The sequence below is a fragment of the Schistocerca gregaria genome, chromosome 4, assembly GCF_023897955.1.
Source record: "Schistocerca gregaria isolate iqSchGreg1 chromosome 4, iqSchGreg1.2, whole genome shotgun sequence".
Classification (NCBI taxonomy): domain Eukaryota; kingdom Metazoa; phylum Arthropoda; class Insecta; order Orthoptera; family Acrididae; genus Schistocerca; species Schistocerca gregaria.
The window spans coordinates 499,154,529-499,175,914 of NC_064923.1; the positions used below are offsets into that span (position 1 = coordinate 499,154,529).

A 21,386-nucleotide genomic window follows, 5' to 3' on the forward strand; every position below is an offset into this window, starting at 1 on the left:
GGTGACTTGGTTAAGATAGCTACTAAAAACTGGTGGTACTAATGTGCATTTCGTGCAACTGTTTGAGTGTCATGGTCGGCCTCACCTTAATGCGGCTGTTAGGCGCATTAATGTGGGGCTGGGGAGGGCACTGATGGCGGAGGGCATGGATCACATCTCAGTGGTGCCAGTTGGGTCTATCGGTAGATGGGGTTTCACTAGGCATGGCCTGCACCTCAATAGGTATGGGAAGGGGAGGCTGGCTAAGCTTATAGGTGACAGTGTAGTGGGTGGTGGTGGTAGTGGTATCACTCATGGAAAAATTCCTATAGTAGTTGGTGTTAGAGCTGCATCTTTTTTAAACTGAAGTCAGCTGATAGGTACACCTGCTTAAAGGAAGTGCCTGTAACTAAGGGCTCACCTCCAGAGGATGTAATGTTTCCAAGTAGAGAAGGAATTAGCATATTTCATCAAAATATAAGAGGTATTAGAGATAAAGTTAGTGAACTGCTAATAGATGTTAACTCTGAAATTATTGGTATATCAGAGCACCACTTAAATGATTTGATAATTCAGACGCTTCCTTTACCAGGCTACAGATTAGCTGGCTGTTTCTCAAGGAGTTCCTTGCGGGGTGGGGAAGTGGCTCTGTACGTAAAAAACAGTATTTCATTTGAGTCCATAGACGTATCACGACACTGCACTGAACAGATATTTGAAAGTTGTGCAGCATTAGTTGAATTTAGTGAAACTAAACTTCTACTTGCTGTTGTTTATAGGTCGCCTAACTCCAACTTTAGAGCATTTTTGCTTAGGCTAGAGAGGGTTCTTGATTCACTTTGTAGGAATTACCAGAAAGTAATTCTATGTGTTGACTACAATATTAATTTCGTACATGATTGTGCAAGAAAAAGTATGTTGGTAGATCTCCTAAATTCATATGATCTGATGCAAACTGTGTTTTTTCCAACTAGGGTGCAGGGGAACAGTAGCACAGTCATAGACAATTTTTTTTTTTTCATTCTTCGTTACTAGATGGGCATTCTGTTAGTAAAAGGGTGAATGGCCTTTCAGACCATGATGCACAAATTTTAACACTAAGAGGTTTTTGTACTCTAACCAATGTCGTATTTAATTACAAACTATGTATGAAAGTTAATCCAACAGCAATAGAGAGTTTTTCAAAACTTGTCAAGGAACAAGAGAGGCAAGATGTTTATAGTGCCGATAATATAGATGATAAATACAATGCTTTCCATAACACATTTCTCATGCTCTTTGAGAGTTGCTTTCCATCAGAACAATCTAAACGGGGTACTAGCAGTAATGGACAGCCTGGTTGGCTGGCTAGTGGGATAAGGATATCATGTAGAACAAAGCAGGAATTATATCAAAATGATAGAAGTAGTCACAATCAAGCTACAGTAGCCCATTACAAACAGTATTGTAAGGTGCTTAAAATGTTATTAGCAAGGCAAAAAGTATGTGGTATGCAAATAGAATAGCTAATTCACAGGATAAAATTAAACCCATATGGTCAGTTGTGAAGGAAGTGTCTGGTCAGCAGCACAAGGTTGACGATATAAAGTCAGTTTGCAGTAATAATATTTCTGTTACTGATAAATCAGATATATGTACAGTATTTAACAACCATTTCCTGAGCATTGCTGGTGAATTAAATAAAAATTTAGTATCTACAGGAAATCATATAAACTTCTTAGCAAATGCCTTTCCGAGATGTCTGAAAATACTCCTCTGTGATACCGACAAGAGGGAGATTGAGACAATAATCAAATCACTGAATACTAAGGACTCTCATGGTTATGATGGAGTGTCTAGTAGAATATTAAAGTACTGTGCTGCACATGTTAGCCCTGTATTTAGCCATATTTGTAATTTTTCCTTTAGGAATGGTCAGTTTCCTGAGCGATTAAAGTACTCAGTAGTAAAGCCACTTTATAAAAAGGGAGAAAGGGATAATGTAGATAATTTTAGACCTATTTCTATGCCATCAGTGTTTGCAAAAGTTATCGAAAAGGCTGTCTATGTAAGGTTAATTGATCATTTTATATCACATGATTTGCTATCAAATGTACAGTTCGGCTTTAGAAGTCGTTTGGCAACTGAAAATGCTATGTTCTCTTTTCTCTGTGAGGTACTGGATGGGCTAAACAAAAAGTTTTGAGTGCTTGGCATATTTTTTGATTTAACAAATGCATTTGACTGTGTTGATCATACAATATTGCTCCAGAAGTTGTACCATTACGCAATAAGGGGAGTAGCTCACAATTGGTTCACCTCTTACTTTAGCAACAGGCAGCAAAAGGTCATTATTCACATTGTTGATAACGGCTGTGATGTGGGATCTGAGTGGGGTAATGTCAAGTGGGGGGTGCCCCAAGGATCAGTGTTGGGGCCGCTCCTGTTCCTTATTTATATAAATGATATGCCCTCTAGTATTATGGGTAACTCTAAAATATTTCTGTTTGCTGATGACACTAGCTTGGTAATAAAGGATGTTGAGTGCAACACTGACTCCATTTCAAGTAGAGCAGTACATGACCTCAGTTCATGGCTTGTAGAAAATAAACTAACGTTAAATCACAGTAAGACTCAGTTTTTACAGTTCCTAACACACAATTCAACAAAACCTGGCATTTTAATCTCACAGAACGGGCATATGATTAGTGAAATTGAACAGTTCAAATTCCTAGGTGTTCAGATAGATAGTAAGCTGTCATGGAAAGCCCACATTCAGGATCTTGTTCAAAGACTTAATACTGCCATTTTCACTATTTGAACGGTATCGAAAGTGAGTGATATTTCGACACGTAAATTAGCCTACTTTGCTTATTTTCATTCACTAATGCCGTATGGTATTATGTTTTGGGGTAACTCTTCCCATTCTAGGAGGATATTTTTGGCTCAGAAACGGGCGGTTCGGGCAATAAGTGGGGTGAGTTCACGAACCTCTTATCGACCTCTTTTCACGAGTCTGGGTATTTTGACATTGGCCTCTCAATCTGTATATTCCTTATTGTCATTTCTTGTTACCAATATTAGTTTATTTCCAACAATAAGTAAGAGCATATGGACTGTCAGACCAATTGTGTGATTGGTTTGAGGAGTTCCTAGATAACAGAACGCAGCATGTCATTCCCAGTGGAGAGAAGTCTTCCGAAGTAAGAGTGATTTCAGGTGTGCCGCAGGGGAGTGTCATAGGACCGTTGCTATTCACAATATACATAAATGACCTGGTGGATGACATCGGAAGTTCACTGAGGCTTTTTGCAGATGATGCTGTGGTGTATCGAGAGGTTGCAACAATGGAAAATTGTACTGAAATGCAGGAGGATCTGCAGCGAATTGACGCATGGTGCACGGAATGGCAATTGAATCTCAATGTAGACAAGTGTAATGTGATGCGAATACATAGAAAGATAGGTCCCTTATCATTTAGCTACAAAATAGCAGGTCAGCAACTGGAAGCAGTTAATTCCATAAATTATCTGGGAGTACGCATTAGGAGTGATTTAAAATGGAATGATCATATAAAGGTGATCGTCGGTGGAGCAGGTGCCAGACTGAGATTCATTGGAAGAATCCTAAGGAAATGCAATCCGACAACAAAGGAAGTAGGTTACAGTACGCTTGTTCGCCCAATGCTTGAATACTGCTCAGCAGTGTGGGATCCGCACCAGGTAGGGTTGGTAGAAGAGATAGAGAAGATCCAACGGAGAGCAGCGCGCTTCGTTACAGGATCATTTAGTAATTGCGAAAGCGTTGCGGAGATGATAGATCAACTCCAGTAGAAGACTCTGCAGGAGACACGCTCAGTAGCTCGGTACAGGCTTTTGTTGAAGTTTCGAGAACATACCTTCACCGAAGAGTCAAGCAGTATATTGCTCCCTCCTACGTATATCTCGCGAAGAGACCATGAGGATAAAATCAGAGAGATTAGAGCCCACACAGAAGCATACCGACAATCCTTCTTTCCACGTACAATACGAGTCTGGAATAGAAGGGAGAACCGATAGAGGTACTCAGGGTACTCTCCGCCACACACCGTCATGTGGCCTGTGGAGGATGGATGTAGATGTAGGTGTAGATAAGCAGTTTTCACTCGGTTAATACTCGGCCGAAATCAAACCTCCATTTGGATCGGACTTCCTTAACTATTGTGCAAAAAGGTGTGCAGTATACTGCTGCATTCATTTTCAATAAGCTGCCACTCGAATTCAAAAATCTTAGCAGTAATCCACGCGTTTTCAAGTCAAAACTGAAGAGTTTCCTCATGGGTCACTCCTATTCTGTCGAGGAGATCCTTTAAAAAATTAAGATGATTCTCATTGTATTGCTGATAGCATTCGCTTAAACTTATGGACTGATTTTCTTTCAGGTTCATGAACATTTATTTTTATCTGTTATTACTTTTTATGTTCTAAGTCCATGTACTGACACGTTCCATGACCTTGGAGATTTGCTCCTCAATTTGGTCCTATGGAACTTGAAATTTAAATAAATAAATAAAAGCTAAGATAAATATTATGTCACTGAAATGGGAAACTCAGAGAAATTGTTCAATAATTATCAAACTGAACTTTACACTCACCATCTTGTAATGGCATCTTCAATAGAATTTGTCAGCGCATGTCCTAAATGAAGAGATCCAGTAACATTTGGAGGTGGAATTATCATCACAAACTTTCCTTTTGGATTTGTTGCTAATATATCTTCTTGCTATTGGAAGAATGAAGAGAGATTAAAACTGGTACACTTTAAAGCTTTACTCTTTAGTATATAAAATATACATTCTAATTGTAAACAAGCCTATTATTACTTTAATAATGAAATATTCTACATAATCACAGTGAAGAAATGGTGCTTTTCAGAGTGTCTGTAGTACCATCAAAAGTTGGTCCCTATATAATTCTCTTATAAAATGCAAATATATGCCTGTTTGTCTTCACACATGCATCAATGTTTTCAGGCAGTCTTTATTTTTCTTGTATAGGTCCTACAATGGAGACAGAAAACTTATCAAATACTGAATCTCTAAATTAACTCTTCTATTAGACTGGAAATGCCTTTCATCAAACAATTTGCTCATGTCTGTCCCCTAAAGCTGTATACAACAAACTCATATGAAATACATAAACCAGTTAAATTCACATAAACTAATGGGCTGTCCATTAATTACCTTCAGGCAGCACAACTCAAAATTGTGCCACTTTTGAGTATGGTAGTGATCGAATGAAAACTAAAAATGAATATAGAAGAAAAAATCTACGCGGAAAGAATATGAACAAAGTAAAATGACTAAACAGAACAGTATTGGCTAAGTCTCACAAATTTAGCTGTGTCTTTTGGACAGGAACTATCCAGATATTCACAAAGCTCAATTTAAGAAACCACAGAAAACCTAAATCTGGATACCCAGTTGGGAGTTGAACCCACCTCATCCCAAATGCAAGTCCAGTGTCCTAACTACTGTTTCACCTTGCTCCACACGATCAAATGAAAAACACAAAAAATTTTCACGATTGACCAGTGATTATGCCAGGTTTTAGTTTCACAAGAATGGGGACATGAGAATGGAGATATGAGCTCGAAACTAGACTCATAAAATTAAATATAAATAAATAAAATAAAAACAGCAGAGTTAAACTGTGGAACTACTATTTAAATTACACAAATAAAAAAATAATGAAAAATACTTTATTGGTTTCCTTCTTTGAAAGGAATCAAACAAATAACAAAAAACACTATTTCTAGCTTGGTAAACCAACAGTTCCTTCTTTGAAGAGAAGAGAGAAAATGCAAGAATGGCACAGGTAACCCAGAAACCAGGTTCAGAGGGATCCACAAAGCATGATGAGGAAGTGTGTCAAGAATAAAGAAAATGGTACGAGATAAATCAGGAGGTCAAAGATAGCAAAACAATAAAACATTGCGTCAGATTCAGTTAAAAGATTGTAGAAGGTAGTGATAGACTAAGGAGTAAATATAAGTGTAGTTGAAAGAATAGCAAGATGAACAATTAATACAAAGTGTAACAAGTAAAAACAATGAATCTGACAGAAGGAACACAAAGGAAAAGAAAAATATGGATGAAAGGAAATAATACTTGAATGCCACATGAAGAAAAAAGGAGTGCACAGCAAGAGTACGATCTACATAGAAGACACGATCGAAAGGGCACATAGTTTTTTCGGGGAAACTGTTGGATGAGAGGATATAAATGGCCAGTGTGGTATTGTAGGCACTCAAGGAGTCATAGTGCAGAGTAGAGTATGCACAAAAACTGGATTACTGGACATCCACTTATTCATTAGCAACCATAATGTACCAGTTTGATTGTGGGCATCACTATGCAAAATCTGTACTGTGGACTTAGATTATCTGGTAAATGGTATGAGTAATTTCACATGTCTGTGTATTTACTGCAATGTTGCATATTTTGCCAGTGATGGGGCTGGAGTAGGTGTGTAAGGGGTGCATGGTGCAGAATTCGCAGTGGAATCAGTTGTGTAACTGTAAGGAAAGAGGCAATTGTCTCTGCAAAGATTAAGAGGCCAATGGAAGACAATTTCGAGTCAGAATCTATATACACCAAGGTTGAAACTGTAGTGTGATTATTACTTGGGGAAATTTTGTGACAACTAACCAGCAAAAATGACACTTAGAGCAATTATCCAATTAAAAATCTACAACACAGTATTTACAGTTTATCATTTAATTGCACAAAATTCTACCATGCAATTTGTGATTTAATAACTGATTAGATTGCGAAATAAAAAGAATATAAACCATTTATATATCCAATAAGAATTATCAAGATCGCTCTGAACAACCATATTTTTTAAAAGAAGAATAAAAAGTTGGGATTCATAAAAAATCCATCACTGTAGGCAAACGCGTATGCTTATAAATGTTCAGCAGGTAGCCAGATTTACAAATTAATTTGTCACATGAATGTGAAATGACTCATTCCACATTGTTACGATTTATCGCATAAAATGATCCATGGAAAGTGAAACTAAGTAACTAAATGAAAGGCGAACCCAAGTTAACAAAACAAATGTAACTGCCAAGTAAATTTTATTCATTTTTATTTCAAATAGAATACTTTCCCAAATAATCACCCTTAAAATTATTTAAATAACTATACTGGCTAATTAGTTTGCACCTGCATTTCATTCTAATGAAGCTACTTATGGGCTCTTCATAACTTAGTTGCTTAAAAATCTCACTTTCAATATTGATTGAAGCCAAAATGTCGAGTTGGTCTTCGAACATGGATTTTCGAAGCCGGTTCTTTTTTTTTTTTTTTAATCAACAGCAATTCAGAAACTATTCTTTCTCTGTTGCTGTTGTTTGTTACTATAGACAAACTGTTGAGCCTACGTTTTAGATAATTTTATGTACTGTTCATTTGCTTGACCTATTGCTCACTGTTGTAATGATTCAGCATCATACTATTTGTAGATAGCATTTCTGGAAAACTTATTTCCAACAATAGCTTCCATAAATGTATGGCTATGTGACATGCGTCCTTTCAATCTACAACTTCCAGTGGTAGTGTGACACACAGTTGGGGTCCCCACTCCATTCTGTCTCATGCCCCTTGGCATAATTATTTAGTAATTAACTTAAAAAAGACAATGTGGTAGGAAACCTTTACTGAATATTTTGTTTCTGTGTAACTGACTTTATGGACTAATGTGAACCTGAATTATGGTTGGTTGGTTTAAAAGAGGGGGAAAGGGACCAAACTGCTAGATCATCAATCTCCTGTTCCGAATAAAACAATGCCACAAGGGTAAGAATAAAACAAGCGAGACTGACAACGGAGAGAAAGGAGAAACTACAATAACAACTGAAGGGACAAAAGGGAGAAGAAACCCACAGATAAGCAAGAAACAGGTAGAAGAGATTAAAAAGACAAAATATATTACCATGGATGACTGACCATGAGAATAAAAACGAGAAGCCAACCACTCTGCAACATATTAAAACCTCTGCCCAAAAGCATTAGAGTGGAGAACACAGAGGGACGAAGGACATGAGCTAAAGCTTAGATAAAGTGATATAACCCACCCTCACGAATAAAACGTAAAACTAAATCAGCCGATGAGGCATTGTCAGATAAAATTAGCGGAAAATGAGTCCGGTAACCGAAGATTTCATCGCAGGGCAGTCTAAGTGGGGCAGTGCACCAGAATATGGGCCACTGTCGACTGGGTGCTGCATCGACACTAAGGCGTGTCTTTATGTCGCCGGAGGTCACCCAAGCGTGACCGATGCGGAGCCGACAGAGAACCACAGAGTCCCTGCAAGAAGCCCACATAGAGGACTGCCCCACATTCGTAGTCTCATAAATGGCAGGCAGTTAGTTGTGTGTAGTGAGACTATTGCCATTCCGTCTCCCAAAGCCGAAAAACCTGGCGGCTTAAAAATGAACGCAGGTCAGTTATTGGAATGCCGATATCCATAAGAGGTTTCCGCGTAGCCTGTTTGGCCAGCCTGTCGGCAAGTTTGTTGCCAGGGATTCCAACGTGCCCTGGGGTCCACAAAAACACCAAGGAACAACCAGACCGTTCCAGGGCATAGATGGACTCCTGGATGGTTGCTACCAAAGGATGACGAGGATAGCACTGGTCCATAGCTTGCAGGCTGCTCAAGGAGACTGTACACAGAAGAAACGACTCCCCAGGGCATGAACGGACGTGCTCAAGAGCACAAGATATAGCTACCAGCTCTGCAGTGAAAACACTGCAGCAATGGGGTAAGGAATGCTGCTCAATATGTCCTCCATGGACATATGCGAAGCCGACGGGACCATCAGCCATCGAGCAATCAGTGTAAATTACTTCACGGCCTCAGTACATGTCAAGAATCGAGAGGAAGTAACAGTGGAGAGCTGCAGGGTGAACCGAGTCCTTTGGGCCATGTGAAAGGTCCAGGCAAAGCTGTGACATAGGTGTACACCATGGAGGTGTACACGAATGGACCTCGAGTATAGGTGGTAAAGGCAAGAACTCCAGTTCAGATAGAAGGGATTGGATGCGAATTGCAATTGTAAGCCCTGACCTGGCCCGAAGATGTGGGAGATGAACCACCATTGGTTGAAAACGAAGACAGTAAGTCAGATGCGCAGGACAATTATGAACGTGTACAACACAATTGGCAAGCAGTTGCGTATTCCTGACCTGCAATGGAGGGACTCCAGCCTCCACCATGAGACTGGTCACCGGACTTGTCCTAAAAGTTCCTGTTGCTAGTCGAATGCCACAACGGTGCTCTGGGTTGAGTAAACGCAACATTGAGGGCACCGCCGAACCGTAAAACTGACTCCCACAGTCAAGGCAGAATTGAGTACTGAGGGCTCTGTAGAGCTGCAGCAGCATAGAGCGATCTGCACACCAGTTGGTGTCACTCAGGCAGCAGAGGGCACTGAGTTGCTGCCTTTACTTCCGCTGACGAAGGTAAGGAAGCCAAGTCAATCAGGCTTCAATAACCCATTCTAAGAATCAACATGTCTCCACTAAAGTGAGTGAATCATCATCAAGGTAAAGTTATTCCAGATGAATGGTATGATACCAACAGAAGTGCATAACACATGACTTTGTGGCTGAAAACTGGAAGCCATGGGGTAGAGCCCATGACTGCACCTTGTGGATGGCTCCCTGTAGGCGCCGCTCAGCAACACCAGTACTGGTGGAGCAGCAGGAAATGCAAAATTCATCTACATACAGAGAAGGTGAGAAGGGTGGCCCTACAGCTGCTGCTAGACTATTAATGGTCACTAAAAATAGAGAGACACTCAAGACAAAGCCCCACAGGACCCCATTCTCCTGGATATGGGGTAGCACTCGTGTAATGTGGCAAGGATATGATGTCGCCAGTTGGTGTCATGGTGTGATACGCTTTTCATAAATCAAAGAAAGACGGCAACAAGGTGATGGTGTCTGTCGGATGGTAGACTCAAGGGACATAAGATTATCAGTGGTGAAGCGACTCAGACGGAAACCACCATGGCACAGAGCCAGTAAGCCACTTGAGTCCTGGACCCAACCCAACTGCCAACACACCATATGTTCCAGCAGCTTACAGAGAAGTTTGGTGAGGCTCATGTGCCGATAGCTATCTGCATCAAGAGGATTTTTAATGGGTTTTAGCACCAAAATGATGGTGCTCTCCTGTCATTGCGATGGAAAGATGCCACTGCACCAGATCCAGCTGAAGATGAGGTGTCACTTGTAGTCAGCCAAGAGATTTTTAATCACCTGACTGTGGATCCAATCCAGCCCAGAAGCTGTGTTGGGACAATGTTGTTGTTGTTGTTGTTGGGATGTTTAAGGGGGACTAAACAGCTAAGGTCATCAGTCCCCCATTCCAAAAAACCGGCGAAACAAAATTTACGGAACAAGTAAAACCCCAAGGGGGGAGGAGACACCCCTCCCCCCAGTCACTGAAAGAACACCAATGTGGCAGCGAACACTAGAGACAAGAAGAGTACAGACGAACACTGGACAGAAAGAAACTGAAGAAAAGAAGAGGGTCGGAGACTGGTTGACTGACCACGGGAACAAAAATTGGGAAAGAGTCAACCACTCGAATACACACATTAAAATCTGCGACCAATGGGACACTCGAGGACAAGATACACAGAAAGGGAAAGGGACAGGTCCCCCCTAAATGGAACCATAAAAAGGACTACCACGGATAAAATTTAAAACGTCGTCAGCCATGGAGGCATCGTCGCATAAAACCAAAGGCAACGTGCCCGGGAGATTAAAAGTCTGCCGGAGGGTGCGCAGGCGGGGACACTCCAACAAAATATGGGCGACTGTCAACCGGGACCCACACTGACACAGGGGGGGATCCTCCTGACGCAAAAGATGTCCGTGCATTAGGTAGGTATGGCCGATGCTGAGCCGACACAGGATGACAGAGTCCCTGCGAGAAGCCCGCAGGGAGGACTGCCACACATCGGTCGTCTCCTTAACAGCCCGCAGTTTATTCGGAGAAGTCAAGCTACGCCACTCATCACGCCACATCTGAAGCACCTTACGGCGCAATGCCAGCTGCAAATCACGAGCCGGGAGGCCGATCGCCAAAGTGGGGGCGTCGACCGCCCCTTTGGCCAGCCTGTCGACATGTTCATTCCCCGGAATGCCAACGTGACCTGGCGTCCAAACAAAGACCACCGAACGACCAGAGCGGGTAATGGCAAAAACAGACTCCTGAATAAAGGATACCAGAGGAGAAGAGGTATAGCAGCGGTCGATAGCCTGGAGGCTGCTCAGGGAGTCACTGCAGATGACGATGGACGTACCTGAGCAGGAACGCATATGCTCAAGAGCGCGCAATATGGCCACCAGCTCTGCAGTAAAAATACTGCAGCCAGCCGGCAAGGAGCGCTGTTCAACATGGGCAGCGTGAGCAAAAGCGTAGGCAGGACGACCATCCACCAGGGAACCATCAGTGTAGACAGGCTCACAGCCTGAAAATGAGGCGACGAGCGCAAGAAAACGGTGACGGAGGGCCACATGCGGAACCGAGTCCTTGGGTTCCCGTGCCAAGTCCAGGAGGATGGACGGACAGGTCATACACCAGGGAGGCATGGGTGCACAGGCCCGGAAGGGCGGCAGAAGAGGGAACGACCCCAGTTCCGACAGCAGGGACTGGACACGGACAGCAATGGAAAGCCCAGACCTAGGTCGCCGGTCGGGCAGAGGGAGGACCCTGGCAGGGAAAAGCAGGCAATGATTGGGATGGCCCGGTGAGCAATGCACGTAGACAGCATAGTCGGCGAGCAGTCGGTGGCGGCAAATCCGCAGCGGGGGAACCCCGGCCTCCACCAGCAGACTATCCACGGGGCTCGTACGGAAAGCACCAGTTGCAAGCCGAACCCCACAGTGGTGTATGGGGTCCAACAACGTCAACACTGAGGGCGATGCAGACCCATAGGCCAGGCTCCCATAATCAAGCCTGGACTGCACAAGGGCTCTGTACAATCGTAACAGCGTGCTGCGATCTGCACCCCAAGACGCATGGCTCAGGCAGCGGAGGGCGTTGAGGTGCTGCCAGCACTTTTGCTTCAGCTGAGTAATATGAGGAACCCATGTGAGCTGGGCATCAAAGACGAGTCCTACGAAGCGGCTAGTGTCCACCACTTCAAGTAGGTGACCGTCGAGGTAAAGTTCCGGATGAGGGTGGACCGTCCGACGCCTGCAGAAGTGCATAACTCGAGTCTTGGCCGCAGAGAACTGAAATCCATGAGTCAGAGCCCATGATGCCGCCTTGCGAACGGCTGCTTGCAGCCTGCGTTCGGCGACTCCCGTAGTCGTTGAGCTAAATGAGATGCAGAAGTCGTCGGCATACAAAGAAGGAGACACCGACGACCCCACAGCTGCAGCCAGACCATTAATGGCCACTAGACATAAGGAAACGCTCAATACCGAGCCCTGCGGGACCCCATTTTCCTGTATATAAGATGAACTAGAGGCGGTACCGACTTGCACCCGGAAAGAGCGGCGCAATAAAAAGTTTTGAAGAAAAGCTGGAAGCTGACCACGAAGACCCCACTCGCGCAACGTAGCAAGGATGTGATGCCTCCATGTTGTGTCATATGCCTTCCGCAGATCAAAAAATACAGCAACGAGATGCTGACGGCGGGAAAAGGCCGTACGGATAGCAGATTCCAGCCGCACCAAATTGTCTGCAGCAGACCGGCCCTGACGGAAGCCACCCTGGGATGGAGCGAGAAGACTGCGCGACTCAAGGACCCAACACAAACGCCGCCCCACCATACGTTCGAGCAATTTGCACAAAACGTTGGTTAGTGTAATGGGACGATAGCCGTCCACCAGCAGAGGGTCCGCACCGGGCTTCAAGATGGGAACGATAACACCCTCTCGCCATTGCGACGAGAACACGCCCTCGCTCCAAATGCGGTTAAAGATGGTGAGGACGTGTCTCTGGCAGTCCCTGGAGAGATGCTTCAGCATCTGCGCGTGGATGCAGTCCGGTCCTGGCGCTGTATCAGGGCAATTGGCGAGGGCAGCGAGGAATTCCCTCTCGCTGAAAGGAGCATTGTATTTTTCAGAACGACGTGTGTGGAACGATAACGGCGTCCGCTCGGCGCACTCCTTTAGAGAGCGAAAGGCAGGAGGGTAAGTTGCAGTCGCAGAGCTCGTAGCAAAGTGCGTGGCAAGGTGGTCAGCAATGGTGGCGGCGTCCGTGCAGACAGCGCCGTCCAGGGAGATTCCAGGGACACCCATAGGGGTCTGGTATCCATAAATCCGCCGGATGCGGGACCACACGAGCGACGGGGAGACACGGGAGCCCAAGGATGAAATGTACCTCTCCCAGCATTCCTGCTTACACCGTGCAATAAGACGACGGGCCAAGGCACGGAGCTTCTTAAAGGCGATGAGGGTCTCGAGAGACGGGTGCCGCTAATGACGCTGGAGAGCCCGCCTACGGTCGCGAATAGCCTCAGCAATCTCCGGCGACCACCAGGGGACAGACTTCCTCCGAGGGAGTCCAGAAGAGCGAGGGATGGCAGTCTCGGCCGCAGAAATAATTGACGAGGTCAAGACACGGACCACCTTGTCAATGTCACCCTGTGGGAGAGAAGCAATGGTGGCAGCGGAAGTAAAAGCCGGCCAGTCAGCCCTGTTGAGAGCCCAGCGGGGCAGGCGCCCAGAAGAATGACACTGGGGCAGTGACAAATAGATGGGAAAATGGTCACTACCACACAGATCAGGATGAACTCTCCAGTGAAGGGATGGGACAAGTCCGGGGCTGCAAAGAGAGAGATCGATGGCCGAGAACGAGCCATGGGCCACACTGAAATGCGTGGGAGCACCGGTGTTCAAGAGGCTAAGGTCGAGCTGAGCCAACACATGCTCCACAGCGCGACCACGGTCATCGGAGACAGTCCCACCCCATAGAGGGTTGTGGGCATTGAAATCGCCCAGAAGCAGCAATGACGGCGGGAGTTGAGCCAGCAGCGCAGCCAAGACATGTCGGGGGAGTTGCTCATACGGAGGAACGTAAACAGAGCAAACAGTAATAGCCGGCGAGAGCTCAATCCTGACAGCGACTGCCTCTAAAGGCGTCAGAAGGGGTACTGGTGAGCTACAGACAGAGTGGTGAACAAAGAGGCAAACTCCACCTGAAGCTCGTTGACAGTCAGCGCGGTTCTTATAGTATCCCCGATAACCGCGAAGGGCAGGGGTCCGCATTGCTGGAAACCAAGTTTCCTGAAGAGCAATGCACAGAACAGGGGAAACACTCAAAAGCATCCGGAGCTCAGGCAGGTGGCGGAAATAACCGCCGCAATTCCACTGGAGAATGGAAGCAGGAAGGGACTGGGAGGGCGTTAAGTCCACTAAGAGGCAGACGGCGCCGCAGAGTCAACGGCCGCCACCGAGCGAGAGTCAGCTGTGTCCATAGGAGAGGTCCCCGAGGGTTCCGTGAGGGCGAGATCCGCGGCAGAGGCGAGGATCTCCACCGCATCCCCAGAGCCAGAGCTATTGACAGCAGGCGGTACTGAAACTGCCGGAGCGTCCTTCTTCTTGGACACGTTCCGGTCCTCCTTCTCGCGTCTGTCCTTTGGCTTAGAGGGCTGGGAGAGTTTCTCTGAAGGAGCGTCGGAGGCTGACGACGACGCAGAAGCCCTACGACCAGCAGGTGGATGAACCTTCAGCCACTGGCTGACATCCGGCAGGGTAGCAGAAGAAACGGAAGAAGGGAGGGCCCCGAGGGACCCCTTCTGCGAGAGAGGAGCCGGCAGAGACGACGCCGGCGCAGACGACGCCGGCAGGGAAGGGGGAGGGTTCGAGCCCCCTGGTTTTGGAGCAGATGTCACTCCTGAAGCATGTGCGGGGGGAGTGACAGAAGGGGGTTTGCCCCCAACTGCTAAGGGGGCAACAGAGGAAGGCTTGCCCCCAGACACAAGGGGGGCAGACAGAGATTCACGGCCCCGAGGGCCAACTGAAGGCGGCACAGAGGAGGCGACAACTGCCGCCCGCGAGGGCGACGATAACGTAGCTGCAGCATAAGAAGTTTGAAGAGGGACAGGATGCAACCTTTCAAATTTCAGTTTTGCCTCGCGATAAGTAAGCCGGTCCAGGGTCTTAAATTCCATAATCTTCCGCTCCTTATGAAGAACGGGGCAGTCCGGCGAGCATGGAGAGTGGTGTTCCCCACAGTTGACACAGACAGGCGGAGGCGCACATGGAGAATCGGGATGAGAGGGGCGTCCGCAATCTCGACATGTGGCACTGGATGGGCAACGGGAGGACATATGCCCAAACTTCCAGCACTGGAAGCACCGCATCGGGGGAGGGACGTATGGCTTGACGTCACAACGGTAAACCATTACCTTGACCTTCTCAGGCAATACAGCACCCTCAAAGGCCAAGATAAAGGCACCGGTGGCCACCCTGTTGGTCTTGGGTCCTCTGTGCACACGACGGACAAAATGCACACCACGTCGTTCCAAGTCAGCTCTCAGCTCGTCATCGGACTGTAACAAGAGGTCGCGATGGTAAATAATCCCCTGGACCATATTTAAGCTACTGTGGGGAGTGACGGTAACAGGGACGTCTCCCAGCTTATCACACAAGAGCAACGCCCGTGACTGGGCTGGGGAGGCCGTCTTGAGGAGGATGGACCCATTCCTCATTTTAGACAAACCCGCCACTTCCCCAAACTTATCCTCCAGGTGTTCCACAAAAAACATAGGCTTTGTCGAAAGAAAGGAGTCACCATCAGTCCTGCTGCAGACAAGGTATTGTGGTACATAAGGCTCCTGCTTGGCACTAGATCTGCGTCCCTCCCATGGCGCAGCCAACGAGGGGAACGACTGAGGATCATATTGTGCAGCATCGAATTCAATTTTGCCTCGCTTAGAGACGCTGGTGGCAGTGCGACCACCAGCTTGGTGAGATTTATTGCGCTTCATTGCGCCACATCCGCCCAGATGCCACCTACTCCGAACGAGGGCTCTCCCCAAGGGCGCCACCCAGCCAAAGCAACGGGTACCTGGCCGATATCCCATTGCCCGGAGTCTCCATGCCCCAGACAAGATGGGCACATACTCCTTGGCATGCATGGGGAGGAAACAGCTCTGGCATCTGTAGTGCAATCCCTGCGTGGTCAGGGGGCTACCACCAAGAGGGTACATGACGACCCCACCACAACGGACTGGCTACCGTGCTGGATTTTAGGTGTTGAAAGGGTCCACAGTTGCCGTGGGCGCTAAGAAGGGGATTGCGCACAAGGCGAGGAGGCAACCCAGAAGACATGGGGTGTAAATCCCTCCACACGACAATAGATAGCATGCAATATGGAGGTGCACGATGGACCAATAGAAAAACACCACGTAAGGCGTCCTTCCCCAAATGGCACGCACTAACAACGGAAATTTTGAAAATGGCAGGTCAAACCCAAGTGGGGACCATCACATAAGGCCGAAACTTTGAAGACTCCTTTTAGTCGCCTCTTACGACAGGCAGGAATACCGCAGGCCTATTCGTACCCCCGAACCCGCAGGGGGGGGGGGGGGGGGGTTGTGGGTGTGGGGGACATGCTGACTACATTTTCAGGGTTTTTGAGGGGTGCAGTAACAGGGAATTGGTGGGGTTGTGGCTGAGCTGTATAGGTCAAGGGAAATGTCCGATTCCAATTTTCATAGTGGTGGGTGGTGCTTTATTGGTAGTGACAGTTGTGGTTGATCTGTATAGGCCAAGCACATCATGTGTTACGTTCTGGGACCTTGTGATGTGTTTTTACTGTTGTATACATAGCTTGTCCACACCCTAAACTCCCAATTTCCTGATGTTGTCCTATTACTTTAATTTTATTTTTCGAGTGAGTCGCTCTTGTGTTATTTATATGTATTTTCGCATGTATGTAGTGACATCATAGGCGCCAATTTGGAGACACCTGCAGAAGTGGTTTCCATCATGTTGATGACATAATGGGTCGAAGCAGACAGGTGGAATCGGATGCTTCTGTAATGCTAGGTTACTGATGCGTCTGGATAATGTGTGATTCACACATATCTCAGTTCTACGTTCAGCAGCTATGATAGCTAAACAACAATAGTGATGCATGGGTCATCATTACACAGGGTGGAGAAAAATTCGCGCTCTCAGACTCTGTAGCGCATTTCCTCACATACCAGGAATACAAAAATGTCTTTTACAAAATTTTGTCCTGCGCATATTTCCAGCAGTAAATGGACATTAAAGATTGACAATCTGGCAACACTGTAATCACATGTAGAGTAACTGCCTTTCTCAGCACAGAATAGTGCTGTGCAATTGGTGCAGTAGATAGCATTTTGGGTTAGCATGCTGGTGGTTAAGGGTTCAATTCTGGGTCAAGACTTTTTTTATTTCTTTTGCCAATTTCATTCTGCTATAAAATACTCTAGTATACACCCTTTCTTACACCACTCATATCCAACATTACCACAGTGCAATGTTTTGTAAGGGTGAACATGACAATAAGTGGCCAGACAAGTCAGAAACAGGCAATTGAAACAAATGACCTGCCAGGGCAGAATAGCTACAAAACGAATATCAATTTTGAGATGCTAAAGATGATTGCACAGTTAAACAACTCAGCATCTACTAGTCAGTTATACTACATGCAGTACGTCCTCTCAGATGTAAGACATTAGCACCCACTGACAATGGTAATTTCCATACTAATGACCACATGAAATTTACAGAAGAATACGTTGTCCTCATAGTCGATGCTCAAATTGACCCTCCTGCACATTCATACATTATGTGACCAGCTGCATCGTACAGCTCTGGACTCTTCACAACATGGCTGCAACCACAGATACAAGAGCAACATGAACACACACACTATAAACTATTCCACATGTTTCAGTGGATACAATACACATGCTCCTTCAAGTGTTCCCACAGGAAGAAATCCAGGGGAGTAAAGTCAGGTGAACATGGAGCCCATACAACCGGACTTCCCAATCCAAGCCATTTTCCTAGAAATGTTCTGTCTAAATACTGTTGCACATTAATTCCAAAGTATGGAAGTCCACCATCATGTTGGAACCATAACCTCTGCCAAACATGAAGTGGAACATCTTCCAGTGTGTCAGGCAAATATTTTGGAAGGAATGTATGATACCTTCATGCAGTCAACATCCAAGTAATAAGTAGCAGCCAAGACTCTTGTCTCCCAATATTCTGGCCCAGAGTGAACTCGGGGGTGATGTGCAGGTGAATATCACACCAATGGTGGGCTTTGTGCATATTGAAGACACCCTCACGTGAAAGCTGCTTCATCTGACCATAAAGTCTTTATAAAGTAGTCATTGGCTTTCTGTTGTTGTTGAAACCATTCGCATATTTGCATCTGCAGACAGCTGTCTGCAGGCTACAGATGTAATATTAAAGAATGATGATACATGTGCAGCCCATGATCGTGCAGCATGTCAATGAGCATGCATTGCGAGACATGCAGCTGCCTTGCTAGGCTCTGTGTACTTTGCTAGGGTTCTTGGCGCATGACGTCCATAATGGGTTCCTCAGTAGATGAAGTATGTCTAGTCCATGGACGACCTGTGTCACATGTTGGAAGGAGAGAACCTGTGATAATGCAAGGAGAGAACCTGCCTCCTGAAAGCAAAGCTCAAGACAAAAATCACATTTTTATCTCGATGACATCGACCAGGATATCGAGCAGCATATTCACGAGTGGCAAAACCAGCCCAGTTCTCAGTTGCAGCAAGGACCAGAAGCACATTCACATATTCACTGTTTGTGTATGGCATATATATGCCACACTGTTTTACAATAATACAAGAAGGAAATAGGATATGCATACAAATGAGCCTGGGAATCCGCCAAAAGTGCTACTCTGCTAGCAACTAGTCCCTGCCTAGCAACTAGTCACAGTGGGCTGTTCCACCTAATGCGCATCAACACTCTTACAGCTTTTGTTCTGCACGATTCATCCCAACACTGCGAACTGTGAAATGTTCTTTTTTGAATTACAATGTTTTCCTGACAGTAATGGATGTGATGTTTCATTTTCATCAAAAATGATAACAACACACTGCATGGATATAATTGCTAAATTGTCCACATTTACCAGACTCAATGTTCAAGAGCATAATTAGCAGCTCCATGGTAACTGAGTTTGGAAATTATTTGCAACGCCTATTGCTAGCCCTGCTGGTGACTTAGGGTCCTAACTAAATGTAATGGACCTGAACAAGGCAAGACTAATAGTTGGTACTAATTGGTGGGAGCATTTGGGGAGGGTACACAGAAAAAGAGGTTTGGATTCTAGTAGATGCAACAATGAAAAATAATTCACATCCACGGTGTTTAAAAGGTTTGTTTAAAAGCTGACCAACGGAAACGATTGTACTTCCATATCTGTATTCATAACAACACGTAAGTGCAAATGCTTTGTACAAAACCCACTGTAATCGCTGTATGACAATTAAGACACCAGACATCGTGCCACGCAGACAACAGTTTGCAAATAAAAAGAAATACGCGACTCGACCCTGAATCAAACCCTCGACCTCCTGCATACTAGCACAAAATGGTACAGACTGAACCAACTACCAAGCACTACTTCCACATGCTCACAGAGGTAGTTACCGTATATGTGATTAGTGTTGCCAGGCCAATCTTTGACGTCCATTTACTGCCAAAAATATACGCGGGACGAAATTTTGTGAGACATTTTTGTATTGCTAGGATAAGAGAAATCATGAGAGGAAACTCGCTGCGTAGTCCGAGTGTGTGAATTTTCCTTCACACTTTATAGATTGTTCTTTTTAGAGTTTACTTTCTACTGAAAACGTCTAGGCAACTTAAATTACTAACAAGATCAATCTTCTAGTTTCAACAGAATTGAAATCTAAAGAACAGCGACATCATTTACTGACACCTGGGTTTCATGCAATAGCACCGTTAGCTTCTAAAAGGCACTGAAACTATATCACAAACAGAGGATACCGATTATCGTAATGTAAGTCCTTACCCCATATTCTGGTTTGAAGAAGCCTTCCTTTTCCCACCAACTGTACCACGCTGCTTCAACAAAACGTGGACTATAAGCATCAGGCATTGGACATAGCGTGTCTTTCTTCTCACCATCGCGTGTAGCTGCTGTGTAGACTGCTGATTCTTTAATCTCCTTCTTCTTTTCTTTTTTCTAGCAAATATCAGGAGGAACTTGAGAAAACAAAACAACTACTGACCATACGACAGAAATTAAAGCCTAACGCAAGACAGCAGCTAAGCACACAAAACGATGGCTATACGAAAAAATATTCACTTACTTCCGGCTTTTCTTTAGGTTGGCTTGTTACGTCCTTCTGTTTATCTTTCTTCTGTTTAAATTTTTCTAATTTAGCAAGTTTCTTTGCTTCCTTTTCCAGCTGTTTCGCTGTCTTCGGTGGTTGATTTTCTTTAGCATCTTCAGGAAGAGATCCATTCACTGAAGGACTCGTGACAATTTCTGACTGAGACATATTTACAATTTATTTCACTCCTGGCAGATAAATACGACACAATACACAAACACACGTGCCCAACTCTCACTCAAATTTCGTCAACATTACAAATCCAGCATGAAAATCAAAGATGTTAAAGCCGGTAATCTCCATAGTATGTATAGCTATGGTCGAAGGTAATCTCGCACTTACCAGACTGCGCATGTCTACAGGCACGTTCACACGCAACGCTCTGTCTGCGCAGACATCGTTGCGTATTTGCACCAACCTGAGGTGTGTGCAAGCATGGAAGTTGGAGTTGGTGGTTTGAGAGAAACCTCTCAATCTGTGGGTTCAAACCACATGTGCGCAGACAAGTTGGAGCTTGTGGACAGGCAAATCTGGTGCGAAACAGCTGTTTGCTCAGTCTAGGGTTTGTATATGTGCGCACAGGGCATTAAAATGGCTGATACTCATCAGTGTTCTCGAGAGTTTGTAAGTGAATTCATTGAAATATATAGAAACCACCCATGTTTGTGGAAGATTAAAAGTAAAGAATATAGTGACCGAGACAAAAATACAGCAGCATACAATCCTCTAATTGAAAAATTGCGGCCGGTTGATACCCCGGCAAACAGATAAACAATAATAAAAATAAATAAATTCGTTGCGAACTGTTTGCCGAAAAGAGTTATCCAAACTTCAGAAATCAAGAAGATCTGGACTAGGAGTAGATCAAGTATACCAGCCAACGTTATGGTATTGTGATCTGCTTGGATTTCTTAGTGATCAAGAAACGCCAAGACCAAGCAAGAGTACACTTGAAGATGAAATTGGAGTGTCAATGTGCGAGGAAATGGAACACGAGGAAATGTAAATCAATATATATCACATACGT

General features: G+C 45.1%; 1 protein-coding gene across 1 annotated transcript in view; it reads right to left on the reverse strand.

Annotated features, from left to right (window-relative positions):
- The window catches only part of LOC126268181 (valine--tRNA ligase), a 209,065-nt gene extending 188,394 nt beyond the window's left edge, over positions 1-20,671 (reverse strand). Inside the window, exons 1-3 of the mRNA XM_049973783.1 lie at positions 20,336-20,671; positions 20,035-20,208; positions 4,592-4,719 (exon numbers count right to left, since the gene is read on the reverse strand). Of these exons, the coding sequence (XP_049829740.1) occupies positions 4,592-4,719; positions 20,035-20,208; positions 20,336-20,527 (494 nt within the window). The 5' untranslated portion in view covers positions 20,528-20,671. The remainder of the gene's footprint in view (positions 1-4,591; positions 4,720-20,034; positions 20,209-20,335) is intronic.
- Between the last annotated feature and the right edge of the window lie 715 nt (positions 20,672-21,386).